The sequence below is a fragment of the Pseudophryne corroboree genome, chromosome 5 (genome assembly GCF_028390025.1).
Source record: "Pseudophryne corroboree isolate aPseCor3 chromosome 5, aPseCor3.hap2, whole genome shotgun sequence".
NCBI lineage: Eukaryota > Metazoa > Chordata > Amphibia > Anura > Myobatrachidae > Pseudophryne > Pseudophryne corroboree.
In genome coordinates this window covers 673786622-673807342 of record NC_086448.1, presented here as the reverse complement: position 1 = coordinate 673807342, position 20721 = coordinate 673786622, and the positions used below count along the sequence as shown (strand labels likewise).

The window sequence follows — 20721 nt, the reverse complement described above, 5'->3', positions numbered from 1 at the left end:
TGCGCAGGTCTCCGGAAACATGGTGCCTGTCATGATCCAGAGACCAATTTGCCTACCGTGCATGCGCGGCGGCCATTTTGGCAGTGATTTCCACCGCGATTGCAGCGCCCGACGCAGGACTCTGAAAAGGTAATTTTTTAAAAAGGGGCAGTGTGTGCTGTTTGCCCCTCTTCCCCCTCCCTCCCCCAGACCCAGGGGCCTGGGTGCACCGCACGCATTGCACGCATTATAGAAACAGCAATGGGTGCATGTGTTACACACTCAAAACCCACCAATATTTTTTACTTTTCTTTTCTTTTTCTTTTTTTTTTTCTTTCCCCTGAACATTGCATTAACCCTTTCACTAGTAGTGCTGTTGGCAAACCATTGACATTTTAATTGCCTTCACATGACACTACTTTGCCTTCTATATACTAATACTGGATCTTCTCTTCAGAACAGGATCCCGTGTCTGGTGCTGTGACCGCATTAACAAAACGTTGCCAAGATAAAGAAAAGGTAGAGCATAAGGCATATAATAAATGCAAAAAAAAACCGCACCATAATCTGGAGTCGTGGTGTTTGCTGCTCACTTGTTAATTATTCATGCAAATAGCCAATGCTTTGTCATCCCTTTTTTTAAATAAGAAAAGGCAGTGATCATTGGAACAAAGTCCTCTGTACCAACTTAAAATGGCAAGATTTTATAGACGCTTCAGAGTCTAAATTTCCATTTCTGAAATTATTTAATGCCTTTTTTTTTCCTGTTTCTGGGACTATGTAGCTATAAAAAATTGAATTGTTCCACCCCAACCCCCCCCCCCCTTTTGTGGAGAAAAGTACCTGTACTGCATACTTATCATTGTATACGTGTTTATGTATGTGTGTATGATATACATACATACATACATACATACATACATACATACATACATACATGTCTGGGACTCAGGGTCGACAACAAAAAGGTCGACACACCTTAGGTTGACGTCAATTGGTCGACACACCTTAGGTCGACATGGACAAAAGTCGACATGGAAAAAGGTCGACGTGAGTTTTTTATGTTTTTTTTGTGTCGTTTTCTTCGTAGAGTGACCGGGAACCCCAATTAGTGCACCGCGTCCCCTCGCATGGCTCGCTTCGCTCGCCATGCTTCGGGCATGGTGCCTTCGATTCGCTCGCACAGATTACCGTTCCAATCGTAGTCCACGTGGATCGTTAAGTATGAAAAGGTTCGGAAAAAAAAAAAAAAATCATTAAAAAATCATGTCGACCTTTTTCCATGTCGACCTTTTTCCATGTCGACCTTTTTCCATGTCGACCTTTTTCCATGTCGACCTTTTTCCATGTCGACCCTTTTCCACGTCGACCTTTTTCCATGTCGACCTTTTGTCCATTTCGACTTAAGGTGTGTCGACCAATTGGCGTCGACCTAAGGTGTCGACCTTTTTGTTGTCGACCTGGAGTCCGGATACACATACATACATACATACATACATACATACATACATACATACATACATACATACATACATACATACATACATACATACATACATACTTTTTTGCCTGTATTTGGACAGCCACCGATTGTGCAAGTTGACCCACTTAAAAAGATGCGAGGTCTGTAATTGCCATCATAGGTACACTTCAACTGTGAGATAGAGGGGCAGATGTATTAACCTGGAGAAGGCATAAGGAAGTGATAAACCAGTGATATGTGCAAGGTGATAAAGGCACCAGCCAATCAGCTCCAATATGTAAATTAACAGTTAGGATCTGATTGGCTGGTGCCTTTATCACCTTGCACATATCACTGGTTTATCACTTCCTTATGCCTTCTCCAGGTTAATACATCTACCCCACAGAATCTGAAAAAAAAACAAAAACCCCAGGAAATCATTGTATGATTTTTAAACAATTTACTTGTATATTCTTGTGGAAAATATATATTTGGACACCTACCAAGCAGCAAGATTTCTGGCTCTCACAGACCTGTTTCTACTTCTTTAAGAAGCTCTTCTATCCTCTAGTTACCTGTATTAATGGCACCTGTTTGAACTGGTTATCTGTATAAAAGACACCTGTCCACACCCTCAAACAGTCAGACTGCTACCTCTCCACCATGTCCAAGACCAGAGAGCTCTCTAAGGACACCAGGGACAAAATTGTAGAGCTGCACAAGGCTGGGATGAGCTACTCGATAATAGGCAAGCAGCTTGGTGAGATCAACTAATTATTAAAAAATGGAAGAAATACAAGATCACTGACAATCACCCTCGACCTGGGGCTCCATTCAAGATCTCACCTCGTGGGGTATCATTGATCTTGAGAACAGTGAGGAATCAGCCCAGAACTACACAGGGGGGACCTGGTCAATGACCTCTAGAGCTGGGACCACAGTCACAAAGGTTACCATTAGCAGAGCCGGCCCTAACCAATATGATGCCCTAGGCAAGATTTTGGCTGGTGCCCCCTAGCACAACCGCTGGTTCCGCCTCTGACCTTGCACCTCTTTCCCAGCACTATCACCCCTCACCCGTAGCAGTCCTTATTTTGGTGTTTGTACCCCCTATATTTTAAACAGGAACAGTTCGCACATTTGGCGCACAGACCAAAAAGGGGGGTGTTTTTGCTGGCAAGGGGCATGGCCACACAATAGTAACCCCAATTCCAATTACCCCACACAGTACTGCAACTTTATTCACATTTGATCATGCAATAGTGTCCATAATTCATATTAAATCCCACAGTAGTACTACTTTACCTTAAAAGTTACTCCTCACAGTAGAGCCCCTTATTCACATTACATCACACTGAATTGCTCCTTATTCACATTACACCACACCCTATTGCTCTTTATTCACATTAGACGACACAGTAGTGCCCTTTCTATATACAACGCCACATAGTAGAGCACCTTATACACACAATGCCACATATTAGTAATCCATTTATACACATAATTCCACACAGTAACGCCCCTTACACATATGAGACACATTATTAATGTCCTTATAAACATAATGCGCCTTACACATTATGACAACCTTTATTAATGCCCTTTCACAAATAATGTCCCTTACACATATGCCGCACATTATTAATGCCCTTATACACATAATGACACACATAGTGCCCCCTACACATTTGCTGCACATTATTAGTACCCCTATACACATGACACACATACAGTACTACCCTGTTACACATATGCCGCACATTATTAATGCCCTTATACACATAATGACACACATAGTGCCCCTTACACATGTTGCACATTGTTAATGCATTTTTACATAACACACATAATGCTCCTTACACATTCCAAACAATACTGCACAACCAACCCACTCACATGCACACAGCACTCGCACTGCCACTAACACTGTGACCTCTGCCTCTGCTTGGATACAGATGTGTCCTCATAAATCTTGCCTCAATGCTAACGTTGGGCACCTTTTTTTTTTTAATGAAAATGCATCTTATTTGCATTGCTATGTGGCTAGGATGCACAAGCAGCTTTTGCTGATTAAAATTATATGCAGCATGCCTATATACAGCGTGAGACTGTGGCTGTATCTGCATATGAAATGGTACACACAGAATATAGGCATGTCGCATATCATTTTAATCAGCAGAAGCTGCTGATGCCCCTAGGCATATCAAATGCCCTCGGCAATTGCCTAGTTTGCCTATACCTATGGCCGGCTCTGACCATTAGTAACACACTATGTCGTCATGGATTGAAATCCTGCAGCGCCCGAAAGGTCCCCCTGCTTAAGCCAGCACATGTCCAGGCCCATCTAAAGTTTGCCAGTGACCATCTGGATGATCCAGAGGAGGATTGGGAGAATGTAATGTGGTCAGATGAGAGCAAAATCAAACTTTTTGGTATAAACTCCACTTGCCGTGTTTGGAGGGAGAAGAATGATGAATGGTATCCCAAGACAACACTTTGGGGCTGCTTTTCTGCAAAGGGGACAGGACAACTGATCCATATTAAGGAGAGGATGAATGGGGCCATGTGTTGTGAGATTTTGGGCAAAAACCTCCTTCCCTCAGTAAGAACTTTGAAGATGGAACGTGGCTGGGTCTTCCAGCATGACAATGACTCCAAACACACCACCCGGGCAACTAAGGAGTGGCTCCGTAAGAAGCATTTCAAGGTCCTGGAGTGGCCTAACCTGTCTCCAGACCTCAACCCAATAGAAAATCTGTGGAGGAAGTTGAAAGTCCATGTTGCCCGGCGACAGCCGCAAAACATGACAGATCTAGAAAAGATCTGTAGCAGGTATTTTGGCCCACTCTTCCATGCAGTGTGTGCAAACCTGGTCAAGAACTACAGGAAACGTTTGACCTCTGTAATTGCCAACCGAGGTTATATTACAAAGTATTGAGTTAAATATTTGGACAATCAAAAAGTTTATTTTCCGTAAGAATATACAAATAAAATGTTTAAAAATCATACAATGTGATTTCCCGTGGTTTTTTTTTTTTTTTTTCAGATTGTCTCTCCCAGTTGAAGTGTACCTATGATGGAAATTACAGACCTCATCTTTTTAAGTGTGTTAACTTGCACAATCGGTGGCTGTCCAAATACTTTTTTGACTGTGTGTGTGTGTGTGTGTGTGGTGTGTGTGTGTGTGTGTATGTATGTATGTATGTGTGTGTATATATATGTGTGTATATATATATATATATATATATATATATATATATATATATATATATATATATATATATATATATAGAAAAGGAAAAAGGTTCTAGTGGGAGCCAATACGCCTTTAGAATAACTATGTTTAAAAGTTTTTATTCATACACAAACCGACGACATTTACAACCTAAACATTCGTCTTTGGTACAAATTACTAAAAATTTAGTAAAATTATATAACAATCTTATATAAACACATATTTCAGTTGATGTGAGGATTTTACAATCAGGTGATCACAATCAGAATTGTGAAGAGATATATCTCCAACCAGAAATCTGTGGTGAAGGCTTTATGAATCCAAGATCGCGAAACCCAACGCGTTTCGTCCGTTAGGACTTCATCAGGGGTTAACAAACAGTTCTTACAATAGATTGGATTACCACTGGTTATGACCGGCTAGGGTTCTCAATGTTATATCCAATCACAAGTATGTATTCAATTAATTTGGTATCTAAATAGATTTCATCATAACAGAGAATTACATTTTAAGTCGAAGTTAGGTGATGTTATATTCCCTAATCTCATCAGGGGTAATGAAACTCTACAGTCCACCTCGGCTTCAATAAGTATCACCAAAAGGGTTTTAATAAATTCCCAATCCTGAACAGTACTGTACCTTCTTACTAGAACCTTTTTTCCTTTTCATATCTATTCTTTATACCTCATCTGACAGAAGGTATTTCTCAGTGGTTTGAGACTAGTGGTATAGCGCAGAAAAAAGGTTACTTTTTATTTTAAAATATATATATATATATATATATATATATATATATATATATATATATATATATATATATATATATATATATATATATATATATATAATCAATTTAATGCTAGTCAATTGAATCCAAAAGACTGTCCAGATACATGATCAGAGTTTGATAATTTTGCATTAAAGCTGCATCTTTGTGTGAAAAGACAAATTCTATCATAATTTAAGGTTCCCATACGTCCGCAATCAATTGGGGTGATTTGGTGTACTGCAGATTATATAAATAATTCTGCAATGTATGGGGTTCACCGATCGCAGATTCCAACCAGAAAGTGATTGGGATTGTTGAATCTGGTTGTCCTACATGTTGGCTTTCACAGATCAATTGGGGCTGTAGATTGCTAGTGCATGGTAACAATCAGCAGATTTGTAGACTATTTACTAAACTGATGCGCTTTTCAAAATTGACAGATTTGTATTTGCAGGAAAAAATGATCTGCAAATACCTGAAAAAATATCTAATATATGGATGCAGATTGGTGGATTCAGGAATCTTTAAATCGGAAAGGGGGCAGGGAGCGTGGGGGTGGGGGGGTAATTTAAGGCTCTTTAGATTAGATTAGTTTTATTTGGCAAGCACAGTTTTAAGGTGTGCGTATCCAAACTGTTTCAATTGTGTTGTTGTTTTTTGTATAATATGTTGATTTACTAGTTTTCTATATGTGTATATATTTGGAAATCCATATCCACATTAGTAACGTTCCTTCTTTGATAGGTGATAGTTGGTTTGAAGTTACAGATACAGAATATTAAGGATGAAGGTGATCTGGATGTAAGAAGACTGACTGAAGAAAATGAAATGTTGAAGCAGCACCTTAAAATAAAGGTAACCGTGTGCATTGAATCTGTTTTACCCATAAATCCCTACCAATCTAATTGGTGGCGGAACTCATGAGTGGTGGGCCCAGGTGCACCAATAGCACCATCAATAGTTCTGCCCCTGATGTTAAATAAAAAAAACTACACATTACTTACTAGACATTTGGATTTCTCATTTGTTTGTGATTCAGAGTGCATTATGTATGGCTATGCTAATAAAATTGGATTTATGTAGAGCTTCAGACTTTAAAGCTGAAGTGTGGAAAATAGAATTGGTGCTGGCTGAGAGCAGAGTATTTTATTTAAGTAAATGTAAAAAAAAAAAGCTATACAAGGGATAACGTCTTCTCTGGCCTGGTTATTCTGCCATGCAATGCCCATATTACAAAATAGGTACATCAGAGCCTGTAAAAAATAAGAATTTACTTACCGATAATTCTATTTCTCGTAGTCCGTAGTGGATGCTGGGAACTCCGTAAGGACCATGGGGAATAGCGGCTCCGCAGGAGACTGGGCACATCTAAAGAAAGCTTTAGGACTATCTGGTGTGCACTGGCTCCTCCCCCTATGACCCTCCTCCAAGCCTCAGTTAGGATACTGTGCCCGGACGAGCGTACCCAATAAGGAAGGATTTTGAATCCCGGGTAAGACTCATACCAGCCACACCAATCACACCGTACAACTTGTGATTTGAAACCCAGTTAACAGCATGATAACAGAGGAGCCTCTGAATAGATGGCTCACAACAAGAACCCGATTAGTTAACAATAACTCTGTACAAGTATTGCAGACAATCCGCACTTGGGATGGGCGCCCAGCATCCACTACGGACTACGAGAAATAGAATTATCGGTAAGTAAATTCTTATTTTCTCTGACGTCCTAGTGGATGCTGGGAACTCCGTAAGGACCATGGGGATTATACCAAAGCTCCCAAACGGGCGGGAGAGTGCGGATGACTCTGCAGCACCGAATGAGAGAACTCCAGGTCCTCCTCAGCCAGGGTATCAAATTCGTAGAATTTTGCAAACGTGTTTGCCCCTGACCAAGTAGCTGCTCGGCAAAGTTGTAAAGCCGAGACCCCTCGGGCAGCCGCCCAAGATGAGCCCACCGTCATTGTGGAATGGGCTTTTATTGATTTAGGCTGCGGTAATCCTACCGCAGAATGCGCCAGCTGAATAGTGCTACAAATCCAGCGCGCAATAGACTGCTTAGAAGCAGGAGCACCCAGCTTGTTGGGTGCCATCAGGATAAACAGCGAGTCAGTTTTCCTGACTCCAGCCGTCCTGGAAAATAAAATTTTCAGGGCCCTGACTACGTCCAGCAACTTGGAATCCTCCAAGTCCCCAGTAGCCGCAGGCACCACAATAGGTTGGTTCAAGTGAAAACCTGAGACCACCTTCGGGAGAAACTGAGGACGAGTCCTCAACTCTACCCTATCCATACAGAAAATCAGATAAGGCCTTTTACATGACAAAGCCGCCAATTCTGACACACGCCTGGCCAAGGCCAAGGCCAACAGCATGACCACTTTCCACGCGAGATACTTTAGCTCCATGGTTTTAAGTGGCTCAACCAATGCGACATTAGGAAATCCAACACCACGTTGAGATCCAAAAAGTGCCACAGGAGGCACAAAAGGAGGCTGAATATGTAGTACTCCTTTAACCAAAGTCTGAACTTCAGGCAGTGAAGCCAGTTCTTTCTGGAAGAAAATCGACAGAGCCGAAATCTGGACCTTGATGGACCCCAATTTGAGGCCCAAACGTCACCCCTGCTTGCAGGAAGTGCAGGAATCGACATAGTTGAAATTCCTCCGTCGGGGCCTTCATGGCCTCCCACCAAGCAACAAATTTTCGCCAAACGCGGCGATAATGTCTTGCGGTGACATCCTTCCTGGCTATGATCAGGGTAGGGATGACTTCCTTCGGAATACCCTTTTCCTTTAGGATCCGGTGTTCTACCGCCATGCCGTCAAACGCAGCCGTGGTAAGTCTTGGAACAGACAGGGTCCCTGCTGCAGCAGGTCTTGTCTGAGCGGCAGAGGCCAAGGGTCCTCTGCCAGCATTTCTTGAAGTTCCGGGTACCAAGCTCTTCATGGCCAATCCGGAACCCCGAGTATGGTTTTCACTCCTCGCCTTCTTATTATTCTCAGTACCTTGGGTATGAGAGGTAGAGGAGGAGACACATAAACCGACTGGTACACCCACGGTGTCACTAGAGCGTCCCCAGCGATCGCCTGAGGGTCCCTTGACCTGGCGCAATATCTTTTCAACTTCTTGTTGAGGCAGGACGCCATCATGTCCACCCGTGGTCATTCCCAACGGTTTACCCGCATTTGGAAAACTTCTGGATGAAGTCCCCATTCTCCTGGGTGTAGGTCGCCCATCGGAGAATCCTTGTGGCTTCTGCCATCGCCATCCTGCTTCTTGTGCCGCCCTGTCTGTTTACATGGGCGACCGCCGTGATGTCGTCTGATTGGATCAGTACCGGCTGGTTCTGAAGCAGGGGCCTTGCTTGTCTTAGGGCATTGTAAATGGCCCTTAGCTGCAGAATATTTATGTGAAGCGAAATCTCCTTGGAAATTTCTTCCCTGTGTGACTGCACCCCAGCCCCGAAGGCTGGCATCCGTGGTCACCAGGACCCAGTCTTGTATTCCGAATCTGCGGCCCACTAGTAGATGAGCCCTCTGCAGCCACCACAGTAGCGACACCCTGTTTCTTGCTGACAGGGTTATCCGCTGTTGTATCTGTACATGGGACCCGGACCATTAGTCCCACAGGTCCCACTGGAACGTCCTTGCGTGGAGTCTTCCGAATGGAATTATGCTTCGTACGAAGCTACCATTTTTCCCAGGACTCGTGTGCATTGATGTACCGACACCTGTCCTGGTTTTAGGATGTCTCTGAGTAGAGATGACAACTCCTCGGCTTTTTCCACTGGAAGAAACACTCTTTTCTGGTCTGCGTTCAGAAACATTCCCAGGAACAGAAGACGTGTCGTCGGGACCAGCTGTGACTTTGGAATATTGAGAATCCAGTCGTGCTGTTGTAGCACTTCCCGAGAGAGTGCTACCCCCACTACCAACTGTTCTTTGGACCTCGCCTTTATCAGGAGATCGTCCAAGTACGGGATAATAAAAACTTCCTTCTTGCGAAGGAGTACCATCACTTCGGCCATTACCTAGGTAAAGACCTTCGGTGCCGTGGACAACTCCAACGGCCGCGTCTGGAACTGATAGTGACAGTCCTGTACCACATATCTGAGGTACTCCTGGTGAGGGGGGGGAATGGGGACATGCAGGTACGCATCCTTGATGTCCAGGGAGACCCTGTAATCCCCCTCGTCCAGGCTCGTAATAAGCGCCCTGAGCGATTCCATCTTGAACTTGAATCTTCTGATATAAAAGTTCAAGTATTTTAATTTCAAGATGGGTCTCACCGAACCGTTGCGGTACCACAACCACTGTGGAATAGTAACCCCTTCCTTGCTGAAGGAGGGGCACCTTGACAATCACTTGTTGTGATTATAGTGTTGAATATCCACCAACACCGTCTCCCTGGCAGAGTGAGGTGCCGGTAAGGCAGATTTTAGGAAACGGCGGGGGGAAGAACGTCTCGAACTCCAGCCTGTACCCCTGAGATACTACTTGAAGGACCCAGGGATCCATGTGAGAGAGCCCACTGTCCGCTGAAATATCTGAGACGGGCCCCCACCGTACCCGGGTCCGCCTGAGCAGCCCCAGCACCATGCTGTGGACCTACCGGACGCAGGGAGGACTTCTGCTCTTGGGAACTAGCTGTGTGTTGCAGCTTTTTCCCTCTACCTTTGCCTCTCGGCAGAAAGGATGAGCCTCTAACCCACTTGTTTTTCTGAGGCCGAAAGGACTGTACTTGATGATACGGTGCTTTCTTTTGTTGTGGGGTAGCCTGTGGCAACAAAATTAATTTCCCAGCAGTAGCTGTGGAAACGAGGTCTGAAAAACTATCCCCAAACAGTTTTACCCCCTTATAGGGCAACTTCCATGTGCCGATTCGAGTCGGCATCGCCTGACCATTGCCAAGTCCATAACCCCCGTCTGGCGGCAATGGACCTAGCGCTTATTTTTGATGCCAGCCGGCAAATATCCCTCTGTGCATCACGCATGTATAAGACCACATCTTTTATATGCTCTATTTTCAGCAAAATATTGTCCCTATCCATAGTTATTTTCCGACAGGGAATCTGACCACGCAGCGGGAGCACTGCACATCCATGCCGAAGCAACGGCTGGTCGCAATATAATGCCCTAGTGTGTGTGACCATATCTTATAGGGTAACCTCCTGCTTTCTATCAGCAGGTTCCTTCAGGGCGGCCGTACCCGAAGACGGTAGTGCCACCTTTTCTGATAAGCGTGTAAGCGCTGTATCTACCCTATGGGGTGTTTCCCCGCGTGACCTATCCTCTGGCGGGAAAGGGTACGCTGCCAATAACCGTTGTAGAAATTATCAATTTCTTACCGGGGGAAGACCACTCTTCCTCACACACCTCATTTAATTTCTCAGATGCAGGAAAAACTACTAATAGTTTTCTCTCACCAAACACAATACCCTTTTATGTGGTACCTGGGGTATAATCATAAATGTGTAATACATTTTTCATTGTCTCAATCCTGTAACGGGTGGACCTATTTGGAGGGTACACCAGTCTCATCGATGTCGACACTGGAGTCAGTATCCGTGTCGACATCTGTGTCTGTTATCTGAGGTAGCGGGCGATTTTAGAGCCCCCCATGACATTTGAGACGCTGGAACAGGCACAAGCTGAGTAGCCGGCTGTTCCGTGTCGTCGACCTTTTATGTAAGGAGTTGACACTTTCACGTAATCCTTCCATAAGTTCAACCACACCGGTGTCGACCCCGCAGGGGGTGACAACATATTTACAGGCATTCGCTCCGCCTCCACCTCATTATCCTCCACATACCTGTCGACACAGCCGTACCGACACACAGGGAATGCTCTGATAGAGGACAGGACCCCACAAAGCCCTTTGGGGAGACAGAGGGAGAGTATGCCAGCACACACCAGGGCGCTATATATCACAGGGATAGCACCTATAAAAAAGTGTTTTCCCTTATAGCTGCATATATGTTGTATACTGCGCCTAAATTTTGCCCCCCTCTCTTTTTAACCCTTTCTGTAGTGTATTAACTGCAGGGGAGAGCCAGGGAGCTTCCCTCCAACGGAGCTGTGAGGGAAAAATGGCGCCAGTGTGCTGAAGGAGATGGCTCCGCCCCTTTTTCGCGGACTTTTCTCCCGCATTTTTATGGAATCTGGCAGGGGTTAATATACATCCATATAGCCCTGGGGGTTATATGTGATGTATTTTTGCCAGCCAAGGTGTTTATATTGCTGCTCAGGGCGCCCCCCCCAGCGCCCTGCACCCTCAGTGACCGGAGTGTGTGGTGTGCATGAGGAGCAATGGCGCACAGCTGCAGTGCTGTGCGATACCTTGGTGAAGACTGATGTCTTCTGCCGCCGATTTTCCGGACCTCTTCTTGCTTCTGGCTCTGTAAGGGGGCCGGCGGCGCGGCTCTGGGACCGGACTCCAAGGCTGGGCCTGTGTTCGGTCCCTCTGGAGCTAATGGTGTCCAGTAGCCTAAGAAGCCCAAGCTGGCTGCAAGCAGGCAGGTTCGCTTCTTCTCCCCTTAGTCCCTCGATGCAGTGAGCCTGTTGCCAGCAGGTCTCACTGAAAATAAAAAACCTAAAACTAACTTTTTCTAAGAAGCTCAGGAGAGCCTCCTAGATTGCACCCTGCTCGGTCGGGCACAAAAATCTAACTGGGGCTTGGAGGAGGGTCATAGGGGGAGGAGCCAGTGCACACCAGATAGTCCTAAAGCTTTCTTCAGATGTGCCCAGTCTCCTGCGGAGCCGCTATTCCCCATGGTCCTTACGGAGTTCCCAGCATCCACTAGGACGTCGGAGAAAGACAGCTTGATCTAACGAGGCAAAAATACTGTTGCTCCGCGTCTGCCTGCTCATGGTCCGCTCTTCCATCTTTAAGCTGAAACCCAGCAGAAGCGCTAGAACTTCTGGATGCAGACTTCCAAAAGGTTGTGGACCTGTTATTAGCTTACAGTAGTGTATCTTTGATTTTAAAATTCAGAGTAATTTCCTTTCCTGTATGGAGAGTCTAGCTCTTACTTGAGTTCAGTAGATAAGAGATGGCACTGCTTTTGTCCAATAATACATGCTATGTTCCTGTCAACTGTCTAAGATGATTTACCTGGAACACATTGGCCACTAGGGGTGGTCTTCAGGTTGCCGGCGGCTGTGCTCCCGACGACCAGCATACCAATGCCAGAATCCCGACCGCCGGCATACCAACAACTTTTTTTTCTCCCTCTTGGGAGTCCACGACCCCCCTGGAGGGAGAATAGTTAGCGTGGTGAGGGCAGCGAGCCCGCAAGGGGCTCATTTGCACTCGCCCAGCTGTCGGTATGCTGGTGATTGGGATTCCGGTGCTGGTATGCTGGTCGCTGGGAGCCCCACCGCCGGCAACACATACTACACCCGCCACTAGGGAATGAGCTCTGTATTGCATACTAACCAACAGGAATGGTCTCTACAGGATGTAGTCAGCATGCTGACGTTCGGGATCCTGGCAGTCAGGAAGCCTGTGCTGGAATCCCGACACCTGTCTTAATCTGGGAATGGTAACTACAGTATGTTTGGGGTAAAATGTGGCTTACCACTGGATATACTGTAAACCCCACTGGTTTATATGCATTGTGCTAGAGTTCGTAGTAAAATGTGTGAAAGTCTTTCAACCAATATGTACAAGGTCTTAAGGTACTCTTTTAGCCTGTGGTGTGAACAGGTAGATTGTTTGCCATCATACTGTAGGTTCATAAAGGAAAATGGTGAACATGCCAGTGCACGGCATAGAGTATAGTATCTCAGAAGCTGGCCTCTTTACCTGATCTTCATGCAAATTTAGTCATTTTTTAAAAAAATTCTACAAGAGTCCGATCCTATTGTAATGATTAACTATGGCAATAGTAGAGTCTTATGATCTGATGAAAAAATGGCATCCAACAAAAAGGATTTGCTGCGCTTAGGGAAAATGCTTATGAGTGTATTCCTAACAAGTCACCCAGAAACTCCATCAATAAACTTCAGATACTACTAGTGACTGTTGCATATCTGTATATTTCTAACTTACAATATATAGCCTAAAACATTTAATTACTGTTTGAAGGGGGATATTTATCAAACCTTGGAGAGAGATGAAGTACCATCCAATCAGCTCCTGTCAGTTTTCAAACACAGCCTGTAAAATGACAGAAGCTGATTGATACTTTATCTCTCTCTCCAGCTTTTGATACATTTTCTTCCTAAATGTCTTCCCTCTCTTGCATACAGCCTCCCACACAGGACCTCTACGGCATCACTTGCATGATGTCCCAGAGCAGTGCTAGGACCACTCCTGTATGCTGCATGGTGCATATGTAGGCCTCCCATCCCATCCCTTTAAACCAGGGTGCTCCATGGATTACACAGGTTCTGTGGCTGATTAAAACCAGATGAAAGGCAGTCTTGAAGTCAGCCAGCCATAGAACCTGTGTAATTCATTAGTGTCTTGGTTTTAAAGGGATAGTATGGTAATCTTATGCATATGGGACCTGGACTATTAATCAAAGTGGATTTTCTATAAACAATTGGTGTAATTATGAATTCTAAAATAAGGGATGTTTAGGGTAAAGTTTATGAAAAATTGCCTGAAGGTGTGATTGGCCTTTTAATCCAATGCTAGTTAGAATGGGTTGGGGCTGTAATGCCGGCGGTCGGGATCCCGAAGATCTGCATACCGATCCCGGATGCCAGAATGTGCCGCAGGTTCTATTCCCACTCTATGGGTGTCGTGGATACCCATGAGTGGGAGTAGCCAATGCGGTCAGTGGTAGGGATCCCGGTGTCTGTATCCTAACCGCCAGCAAATCAACTACATCCGGTTAGAATAACATGAATTTATCTAAATATGTTCTGTTTTCTGAGCGTGATGTAAATGTGACCTATGGTATACTGATTGTGTGTTGCAGGAACAGGAGATCCGAGGTCTCCAGAACCTGGCAGAACGGGCCATTCAGCTGGAAGCTTCTGTAACTGAACTTCAGCAGGAGCTTGATGAATCCAGGAAGCTTGGTTCAGCCATGGACATAAGGGAACCCAAACCCAAAAAAGGCTTGTTTTCCAACCTCCGAAACACAATGACGCCAAAGAAGGCTAAATCATTGGAGAAAACGGAGGAGACCCCAGGCTTGTCCAGAAAGAAACCTTTGCTGTCTCGTAAATGAGAAATGTATTCATTATTTGTGTGTAGATATAATTTATTGTTTTATTCTGTAATTTCAATAAAATTTCAATATTGTCAGTTACTGGTTTGAATTTAATAAAGAACGTTTTCAGAAAGCACACAGCACTCGCATTATATTACAGATTACTGCAGGTCAAACACACTCTCTGCAAAATGTCACTTTGTTAATCATTTGCCTTTTTGGGAAATACAGGAAAACTCAGTTAAAGGAATGGTCACAAGATGGTGCTAGTGTTCAAGTTAAATAGAACCTGTATTGTGACAGCTTTAATGGGGTGTGACTGTGTTTGTGTTAGTCAAATGTAATCTCTTTGAAATATCGTATAAATTAAATAAATACTCCCAGGCAGAAATTATACATTGTATTTCCCTTTTTAGGGTGTATGCCTTTTTATTTTTATTTTTTCTCTTTATTTAAAGTTTTACTAAATGAAGGGTCCAACATTAGGATCAGATTTTGTCTGCATGAAATTCACAATAATGCAACAGTTAAACTGGGTACCTGAACCACAGTGTGACCCAGCTACGCTGTGTAAGAATATATATCTCATTGCTGTACACACTACACGGTCCACCATGTGGCAGTGCAATATATTGTTACATGATTCATGTAATACGGAGTCCGTGGAATCGTCACATCTGATGTGCGGCAGGTCAGATGGGATATTGTGACCACCAGGGCCGGTGCTAGGGTGTTCGGCGCCCCCCTCTTCCCCTGCAAACTATAAATTTGCGCCCTCCCATACTTTACAAAGGGAGAGCGCACGCCTTTGGTGCACACTGAAAAAGGTCTGTGGTCTTACCCGGAAGGGGCATGGCAACACAATAGTACCCCCATTTCAGATTATGCCACAGTAGCACAATCTTATTCACACAACACTGCACCTAGTAATGCTTCTTATACACAAAATCCCCCCTGTAGTAGTGCTGCTCGCTTACACAGAATCCCCCCTGTAGTAGTGTCGCTTACACAGAATCCCCCCTGTAGTAGTGTCGCTTACACAGAATCCCCCCTGTAGTAGTGTCGCTTACACAGAATCCCCCCTGTAGTAGTGTCGCTTACACAGAATCCCCCCTGTAGTAGTGTCGCTTACACAGAATCCCCCCTGTAGTAGTGTCGCTTACACAGAATCCCCCCTGTAGTAGTGTCGCTTACACAGAATCCCCCCTGTAGTAGTGTCGCTTACACAGAATCCCCCCTGTAGTAGTGTCGCTTACACAGAATCCCCCCTGTAGTAGTGTCGCTTACACAAAATCCTCCCTGAAGTACTTATGCTTACATAAAATGCCCCCTTAGTAGTGCCGCTTACACAAAATGCCCTCTTAGTAGTGCCGCTTTCACAAAATTCCACCTGTGGTAGTGCCGCTTACACACTTTGCCCACACACACACACACACACACACTTACTTTCTCAAGCTCCCTCTCTACATCTTTTTACCAAAAGGAAGTCTGTTCCTCCTCATGATCAGCATCGTCTCTTGTAGCTCTGCCCCTCCATTCTGTGTAGCCCAACCCCCTTTTCAAGTCTTCCTGCAGAGTGAACTTGAACACTCGGCGCTGCCTGTCACACAATCAGGGAGGGGGAGAGGACGCTTAAATCTGCCGGCGCCGCTGCCTGTCACTGTGTGACAGGCGGCGCAGCAGCAGCGGAGATGCAGGGCAGGCAGAGTGCCTCTCCATCCTGGTGCCTACCTGCACTGCATCCCTTTGCTGAGCGGGTAGCGCCGGGCCTGGTGACCACCCAGTTCATCAAATGGTGGATTTGGAAGTATACCTTGCCGTCACAATCCACTGCAGATCTCCACATCGTCTAAATATTGTGTCTACCCAGATTCATATTTGCAATGTTTTGCCAATCTCCTGACAGATTGCCAGTCATTGATGCCCACTGAATGGTGTTTTGTTTGCTGATCATCGGATCGGTGTCATCCGAATGGGGAATCTGCCTGTAGACATGGGGGCCCCATAAGTCTCTAAACAAGTTGAAATGCTGTTAATTTGAGTGATGCTTTAGGCCAGGCGTTCCCAACCTCGGTCCTCAAGGCACACTAACAGTGCAGGTTTTAAGAATAGCCATACTTGAGCATAGTTTACTTAATACGTACCTCAGGCATTTTGATTTAACCATCTGTCGTCAAGCATGGATATCGTTAAAAGCCAGATTGATCTAGTTACATAGTTAGTGAGGTAGAATACAGGTTGAACCCAATAGGCATTTTGCCTCTTTTCAGTGTTAAGCTGTGCATATTATAATGCACCTGCTGAAGTCATGGCTTAGTACCAATTGACAACTATCATTCTTACCACTCCCAGATATTTAATGTCAATATGTTAAATGCTATAGCCCTGGATACTTTTTCCATTTTAGAAATTTGTCTGTGCATTTACAGAGTCTGCCATTATTACCTTCTCCGGCAGGGAGTTCCAAATCTTTATTGCCCTTACTGTGAAGAACCCTTTCCTATGTTGTGTATGGAATTTTCTCTCCTCTAGCCTGAGTGAGTTCCCACGTGTCCTATACAGAGTTCTTTTAATAAACAAATCCCCTGCTAACTCCTTGTAATGACCCTTTACATATTGAAAATATTAATGTCTCCCCTTAGATGCCTCTCTTTTTATTGTATACATATTTAACCTAGTAAGCCTTTCCTCGTACTCCAGTGTCTCTAACCCTTTAATCAATTTAGTAGCTCGCCTTTGAACTTTCAAGTTCCCCAGCATCATCTTCTTCTTTTTTCTTTTTTTAATAATATGGTGCCCAAAATTGAACACAATATTCCAGGTGCGGATGTACCAATGATTTGTACAGCGGCAGGATTACATCCTAGTCCCTTGTCTCAATGCCCCCTTTTATGCACGCAAGCACTCTCTCGTCTTTGCTACATTTTGTACTGTTGTTAAGCCTATTATCTATGAGCACCCCCAAATCTCTATCCACTGTTACCCCTATATTTTCCCCATGTAGAGTGTAGGGTGCAAGTTTGTTTTTTGTACCAAAATGCATAACTTTGCATTTTTCTATATTGAACCTCATTTTCCATTTAGACACCCAGGTTTCAAGTTTAATTTAAGTCCATTCTGTAGACCTTCATTGCTTTCTGAATTAATTACTTTACACAGTTTAGTATCATTTGCAAAGATTGACACACTGCTTTCCAGGCCTATTCCTAGATCATTGATAAACATATTGAACAGTAGCGGGCCAAGTACGGACCCTTGCGGTATTCCGCTGACTATTGATGCCCAGATGGAGAACATCCCATTGACCACTACTCATTGTACTCTGTTATCCAGCCAATTACTTATCCATGTAAAAATAGTATATCCAAGGCCAAGTTCCCTTAATTTGATGATTAGTCTCCTGTGAGGCACTGTATCGAAAGCTTTTGCAAAATCTAAATAGACCACACCCACTGGTTTTCCCTGGTCAAGATTCTCGCTCACTTCCTTGTAGAAGCTAATTTTAAGTTGGTTTGACATGATCTGTCCCTTACAAACCCATGCTGAGTTTTGCTAATCTTAGTAGCCTGCAGATAATCCTCTATGCTATCCCTCAAAATTCCTTCAAATATTTTATCCAGTTCATCTTTTAATGGGCCTACTTTCCTTCTTTAACGTTTTACTGTTTATGTATTTATAAAACTTTTTAGGATTGGTTTTACTCTATAGCTATTTGCTTTTCGCTTACAATTTTAGCTGCTCTTATTACGTTTTTGCATCTTTTATTGAATTCCTTATAATACTGGAATGACTCCTCCCCTCCATTAGCTTTAAATGTTTTGAATGCATGCCTCTTTTTAGCCATTACTTCTTTGACCTCTTATTAAGCCACATTGGTTTGTATTTAGTACTCCTGCGTTTACTGCTCATGGGAATTAATTTGTGAATATTGCTATCATACAACCCTTTTAAAGCATCCCACATTTCTGTTGTGTCTTTACCGTGAAACAAAACTTCCCAGTTGCTTGTAGCATGTGCCAATGACTAGTTTCTTTACTTCAGTGCCCCCACTTGTGCTCTCAACCCATAGCGACTTCACGTTATCTCCAGTCCCCTCGCAAAATAACATGTATTAAGTTTGGTTTTAGAGATAGTTTAACAAAGAGACATACCTCTCCTCCCCTTTTGGTAGCCCTATACCTCCTGAAAAGAGAATATCCCTTCAAATTCACAACCCAGTCGTCAGTTGTCCCACCATGTTTCCGTAATACCTATAATATCACGCTGAGACTTTGATACAAGCCATTCCGATCCCCCCTCTCGTCCCCCCCCCCCCCCCCAGCCCCAATGTTAGTATCTTCCCTTATGCTATGGACATAATTTTCTATATACCGTACTGTTGAGCCATAATCGTCATTAGGTAATAAATTGGGAATACCTGTGTCCGTAATTCCTGTATCAATACCCATGCAAATACCCTTGCCCTTGCTGGCTGATCTGTTGCTCCCCCCTTCACCACCCCCAAATTGTAGCTTCTAGCTAAACCCTCCCCCCAGGATCCTGGTTTAAAAGCTCCTCCAACCTTCTAACCATCCTGCACCGCAGCCCCCTCCTCATTCAGGTGCAATACATTGCGACAAAAAGATGGCACTTGACTGAGAAGTCTGCCCAGTGTTCCAAGAACACAAACCCCTCCTTCCTACACCAGTCTAAGCCACACATTTACCTCCCTAATCTCCCTCTGCTTCCCTGGGCTAGCGTGTGGCACTCGTAATATTTCTGAGAATATTACCCTAGATGTCCTTGCCTAATTCCCTATAGTCTTTCTTAAGGACATCCCACCTACCACTAACTTTGCTTCCTGAAAACTCACCTCTTCAGGTAAGCTTATCAAATTCCAGAACTGCCCACATAGCCTTTATGCTGTAAGCTATACAGTTGTGTATCTTTCGCATAATAGTGGTAGACCAGGTCATGATGTCTGATTATTTCATCCAGTCATAGCTAGTATATTATACAAATAAGAATGGGCTAGAACCTTGTGGCAGTGGTATTGGTAAAGCATTTACTTTTATTGCTGTTTTAAAATTAACGGTCAAAGCCATGGGTGATCGACGGCCTTATTAAATACTTGTAACAAAAAAAGCTTTGATGATGTGTAGATGACTGCGCACTGGAGGCTGCCCAATGATGCAAATACCAAAATTGTGTCTCCCCAAAACACTTTAAAGAACATATGCAACAACAAACCGGTGAATGCTACACTGGGCGCCACACAAGAAATATGGATATAAATGACAACCATGTGCTAATACATTCTTTCATATGAAGAGTATCCTCATAATCCTGTTGTCTTCTGCTCTCATGTCGTCAGCACATATGGAGAGAAGAAAATTCCATCATGTGTAGTAAAATAAAAAAAATTGTAATTACATATACACATGCACAATACAGAAACACAATATATCCCCTGAATCCTGAGACAGGTGTTAAAAAGCTGCACAATTACCAGAAATGCTGAGAACTGGTGCAAACAGTTCTCAACAAAAGTGTTCACCAAACGATCCACCCGGGTAGGTAGTCTGGGATAAGCACTCTGGTTCTCGGACAGCGATCCACCTTTTCCACACAATAACATTAGCTTATGTTTATGGATCACCGTGACAACATTGAAGGAAATTACGTTTTAGGCCTCTATGGAAAACGTCATGACTGGAAGTTGTAAGGACTCCAGGAGTGATGCACATGCGGCATTGGTGCCTCTCGCTCCGGGACAGCGATGACGTGGTTCTGGTGATGACGCACTTTGGGAGGAGGATTGAGGTGGCGTGCACTCGGGACTGACGTCTCGCGGTCCGGAAGTGTGATGTAGCATTTCCGGAGGGGGACTATAATGATGACGGACAGTAAATCTATCCATTCAACTGAGTGTGTTAATGGAGATAATGGTCCTGGATTGGATAATTAATGTTATTGTGTAGGAGTGCTAATGTGATTGGATATTAGTGGTTTATTAATGACTCGGGTACAGAGGACTTTCATATTGCCTTGAGAAAGACCCAGAGCATTTGGGTTGAAACGTGTTGGCTATCTGGACCCCGTGTTCTTGTGGAAAAGGTGGATCGCTGTCC

At 44.1% G+C, this 20721-nt stretch overlaps 1 protein-coding gene across 3 annotated transcripts in view; it reads left to right on the top strand.

Moving 5' to 3' along the window:
- The window catches only part of LOC134928238 (kinesin-like protein KIF20A), an 81262-nt gene extending 66552 nt beyond the window's left edge, over positions 1–14710 (top strand). For 2 of the 3 annotated variants that reach the window (XM_063923744.1, XM_063923745.1), the window contains exons 17-19: positions 437–498; positions 6190–6300; positions 14375–14710. In XM_063923744.1, coding sequence (XP_063779814.1) covers positions 437–498; positions 6190–6300; positions 14375–14629 — 428 coding nt within the window. In that variant the 3' untranslated portion in view covers positions 14630–14710. Of the gene's footprint in view, positions 1–436; positions 499–6189; positions 6301–14374 lie in introns of those variants that run through there. The other variant, XM_063923747.1, reaches the window with a different exon arrangement.
- Positions 14711–20721: the final 6011 nt, after the last annotated feature.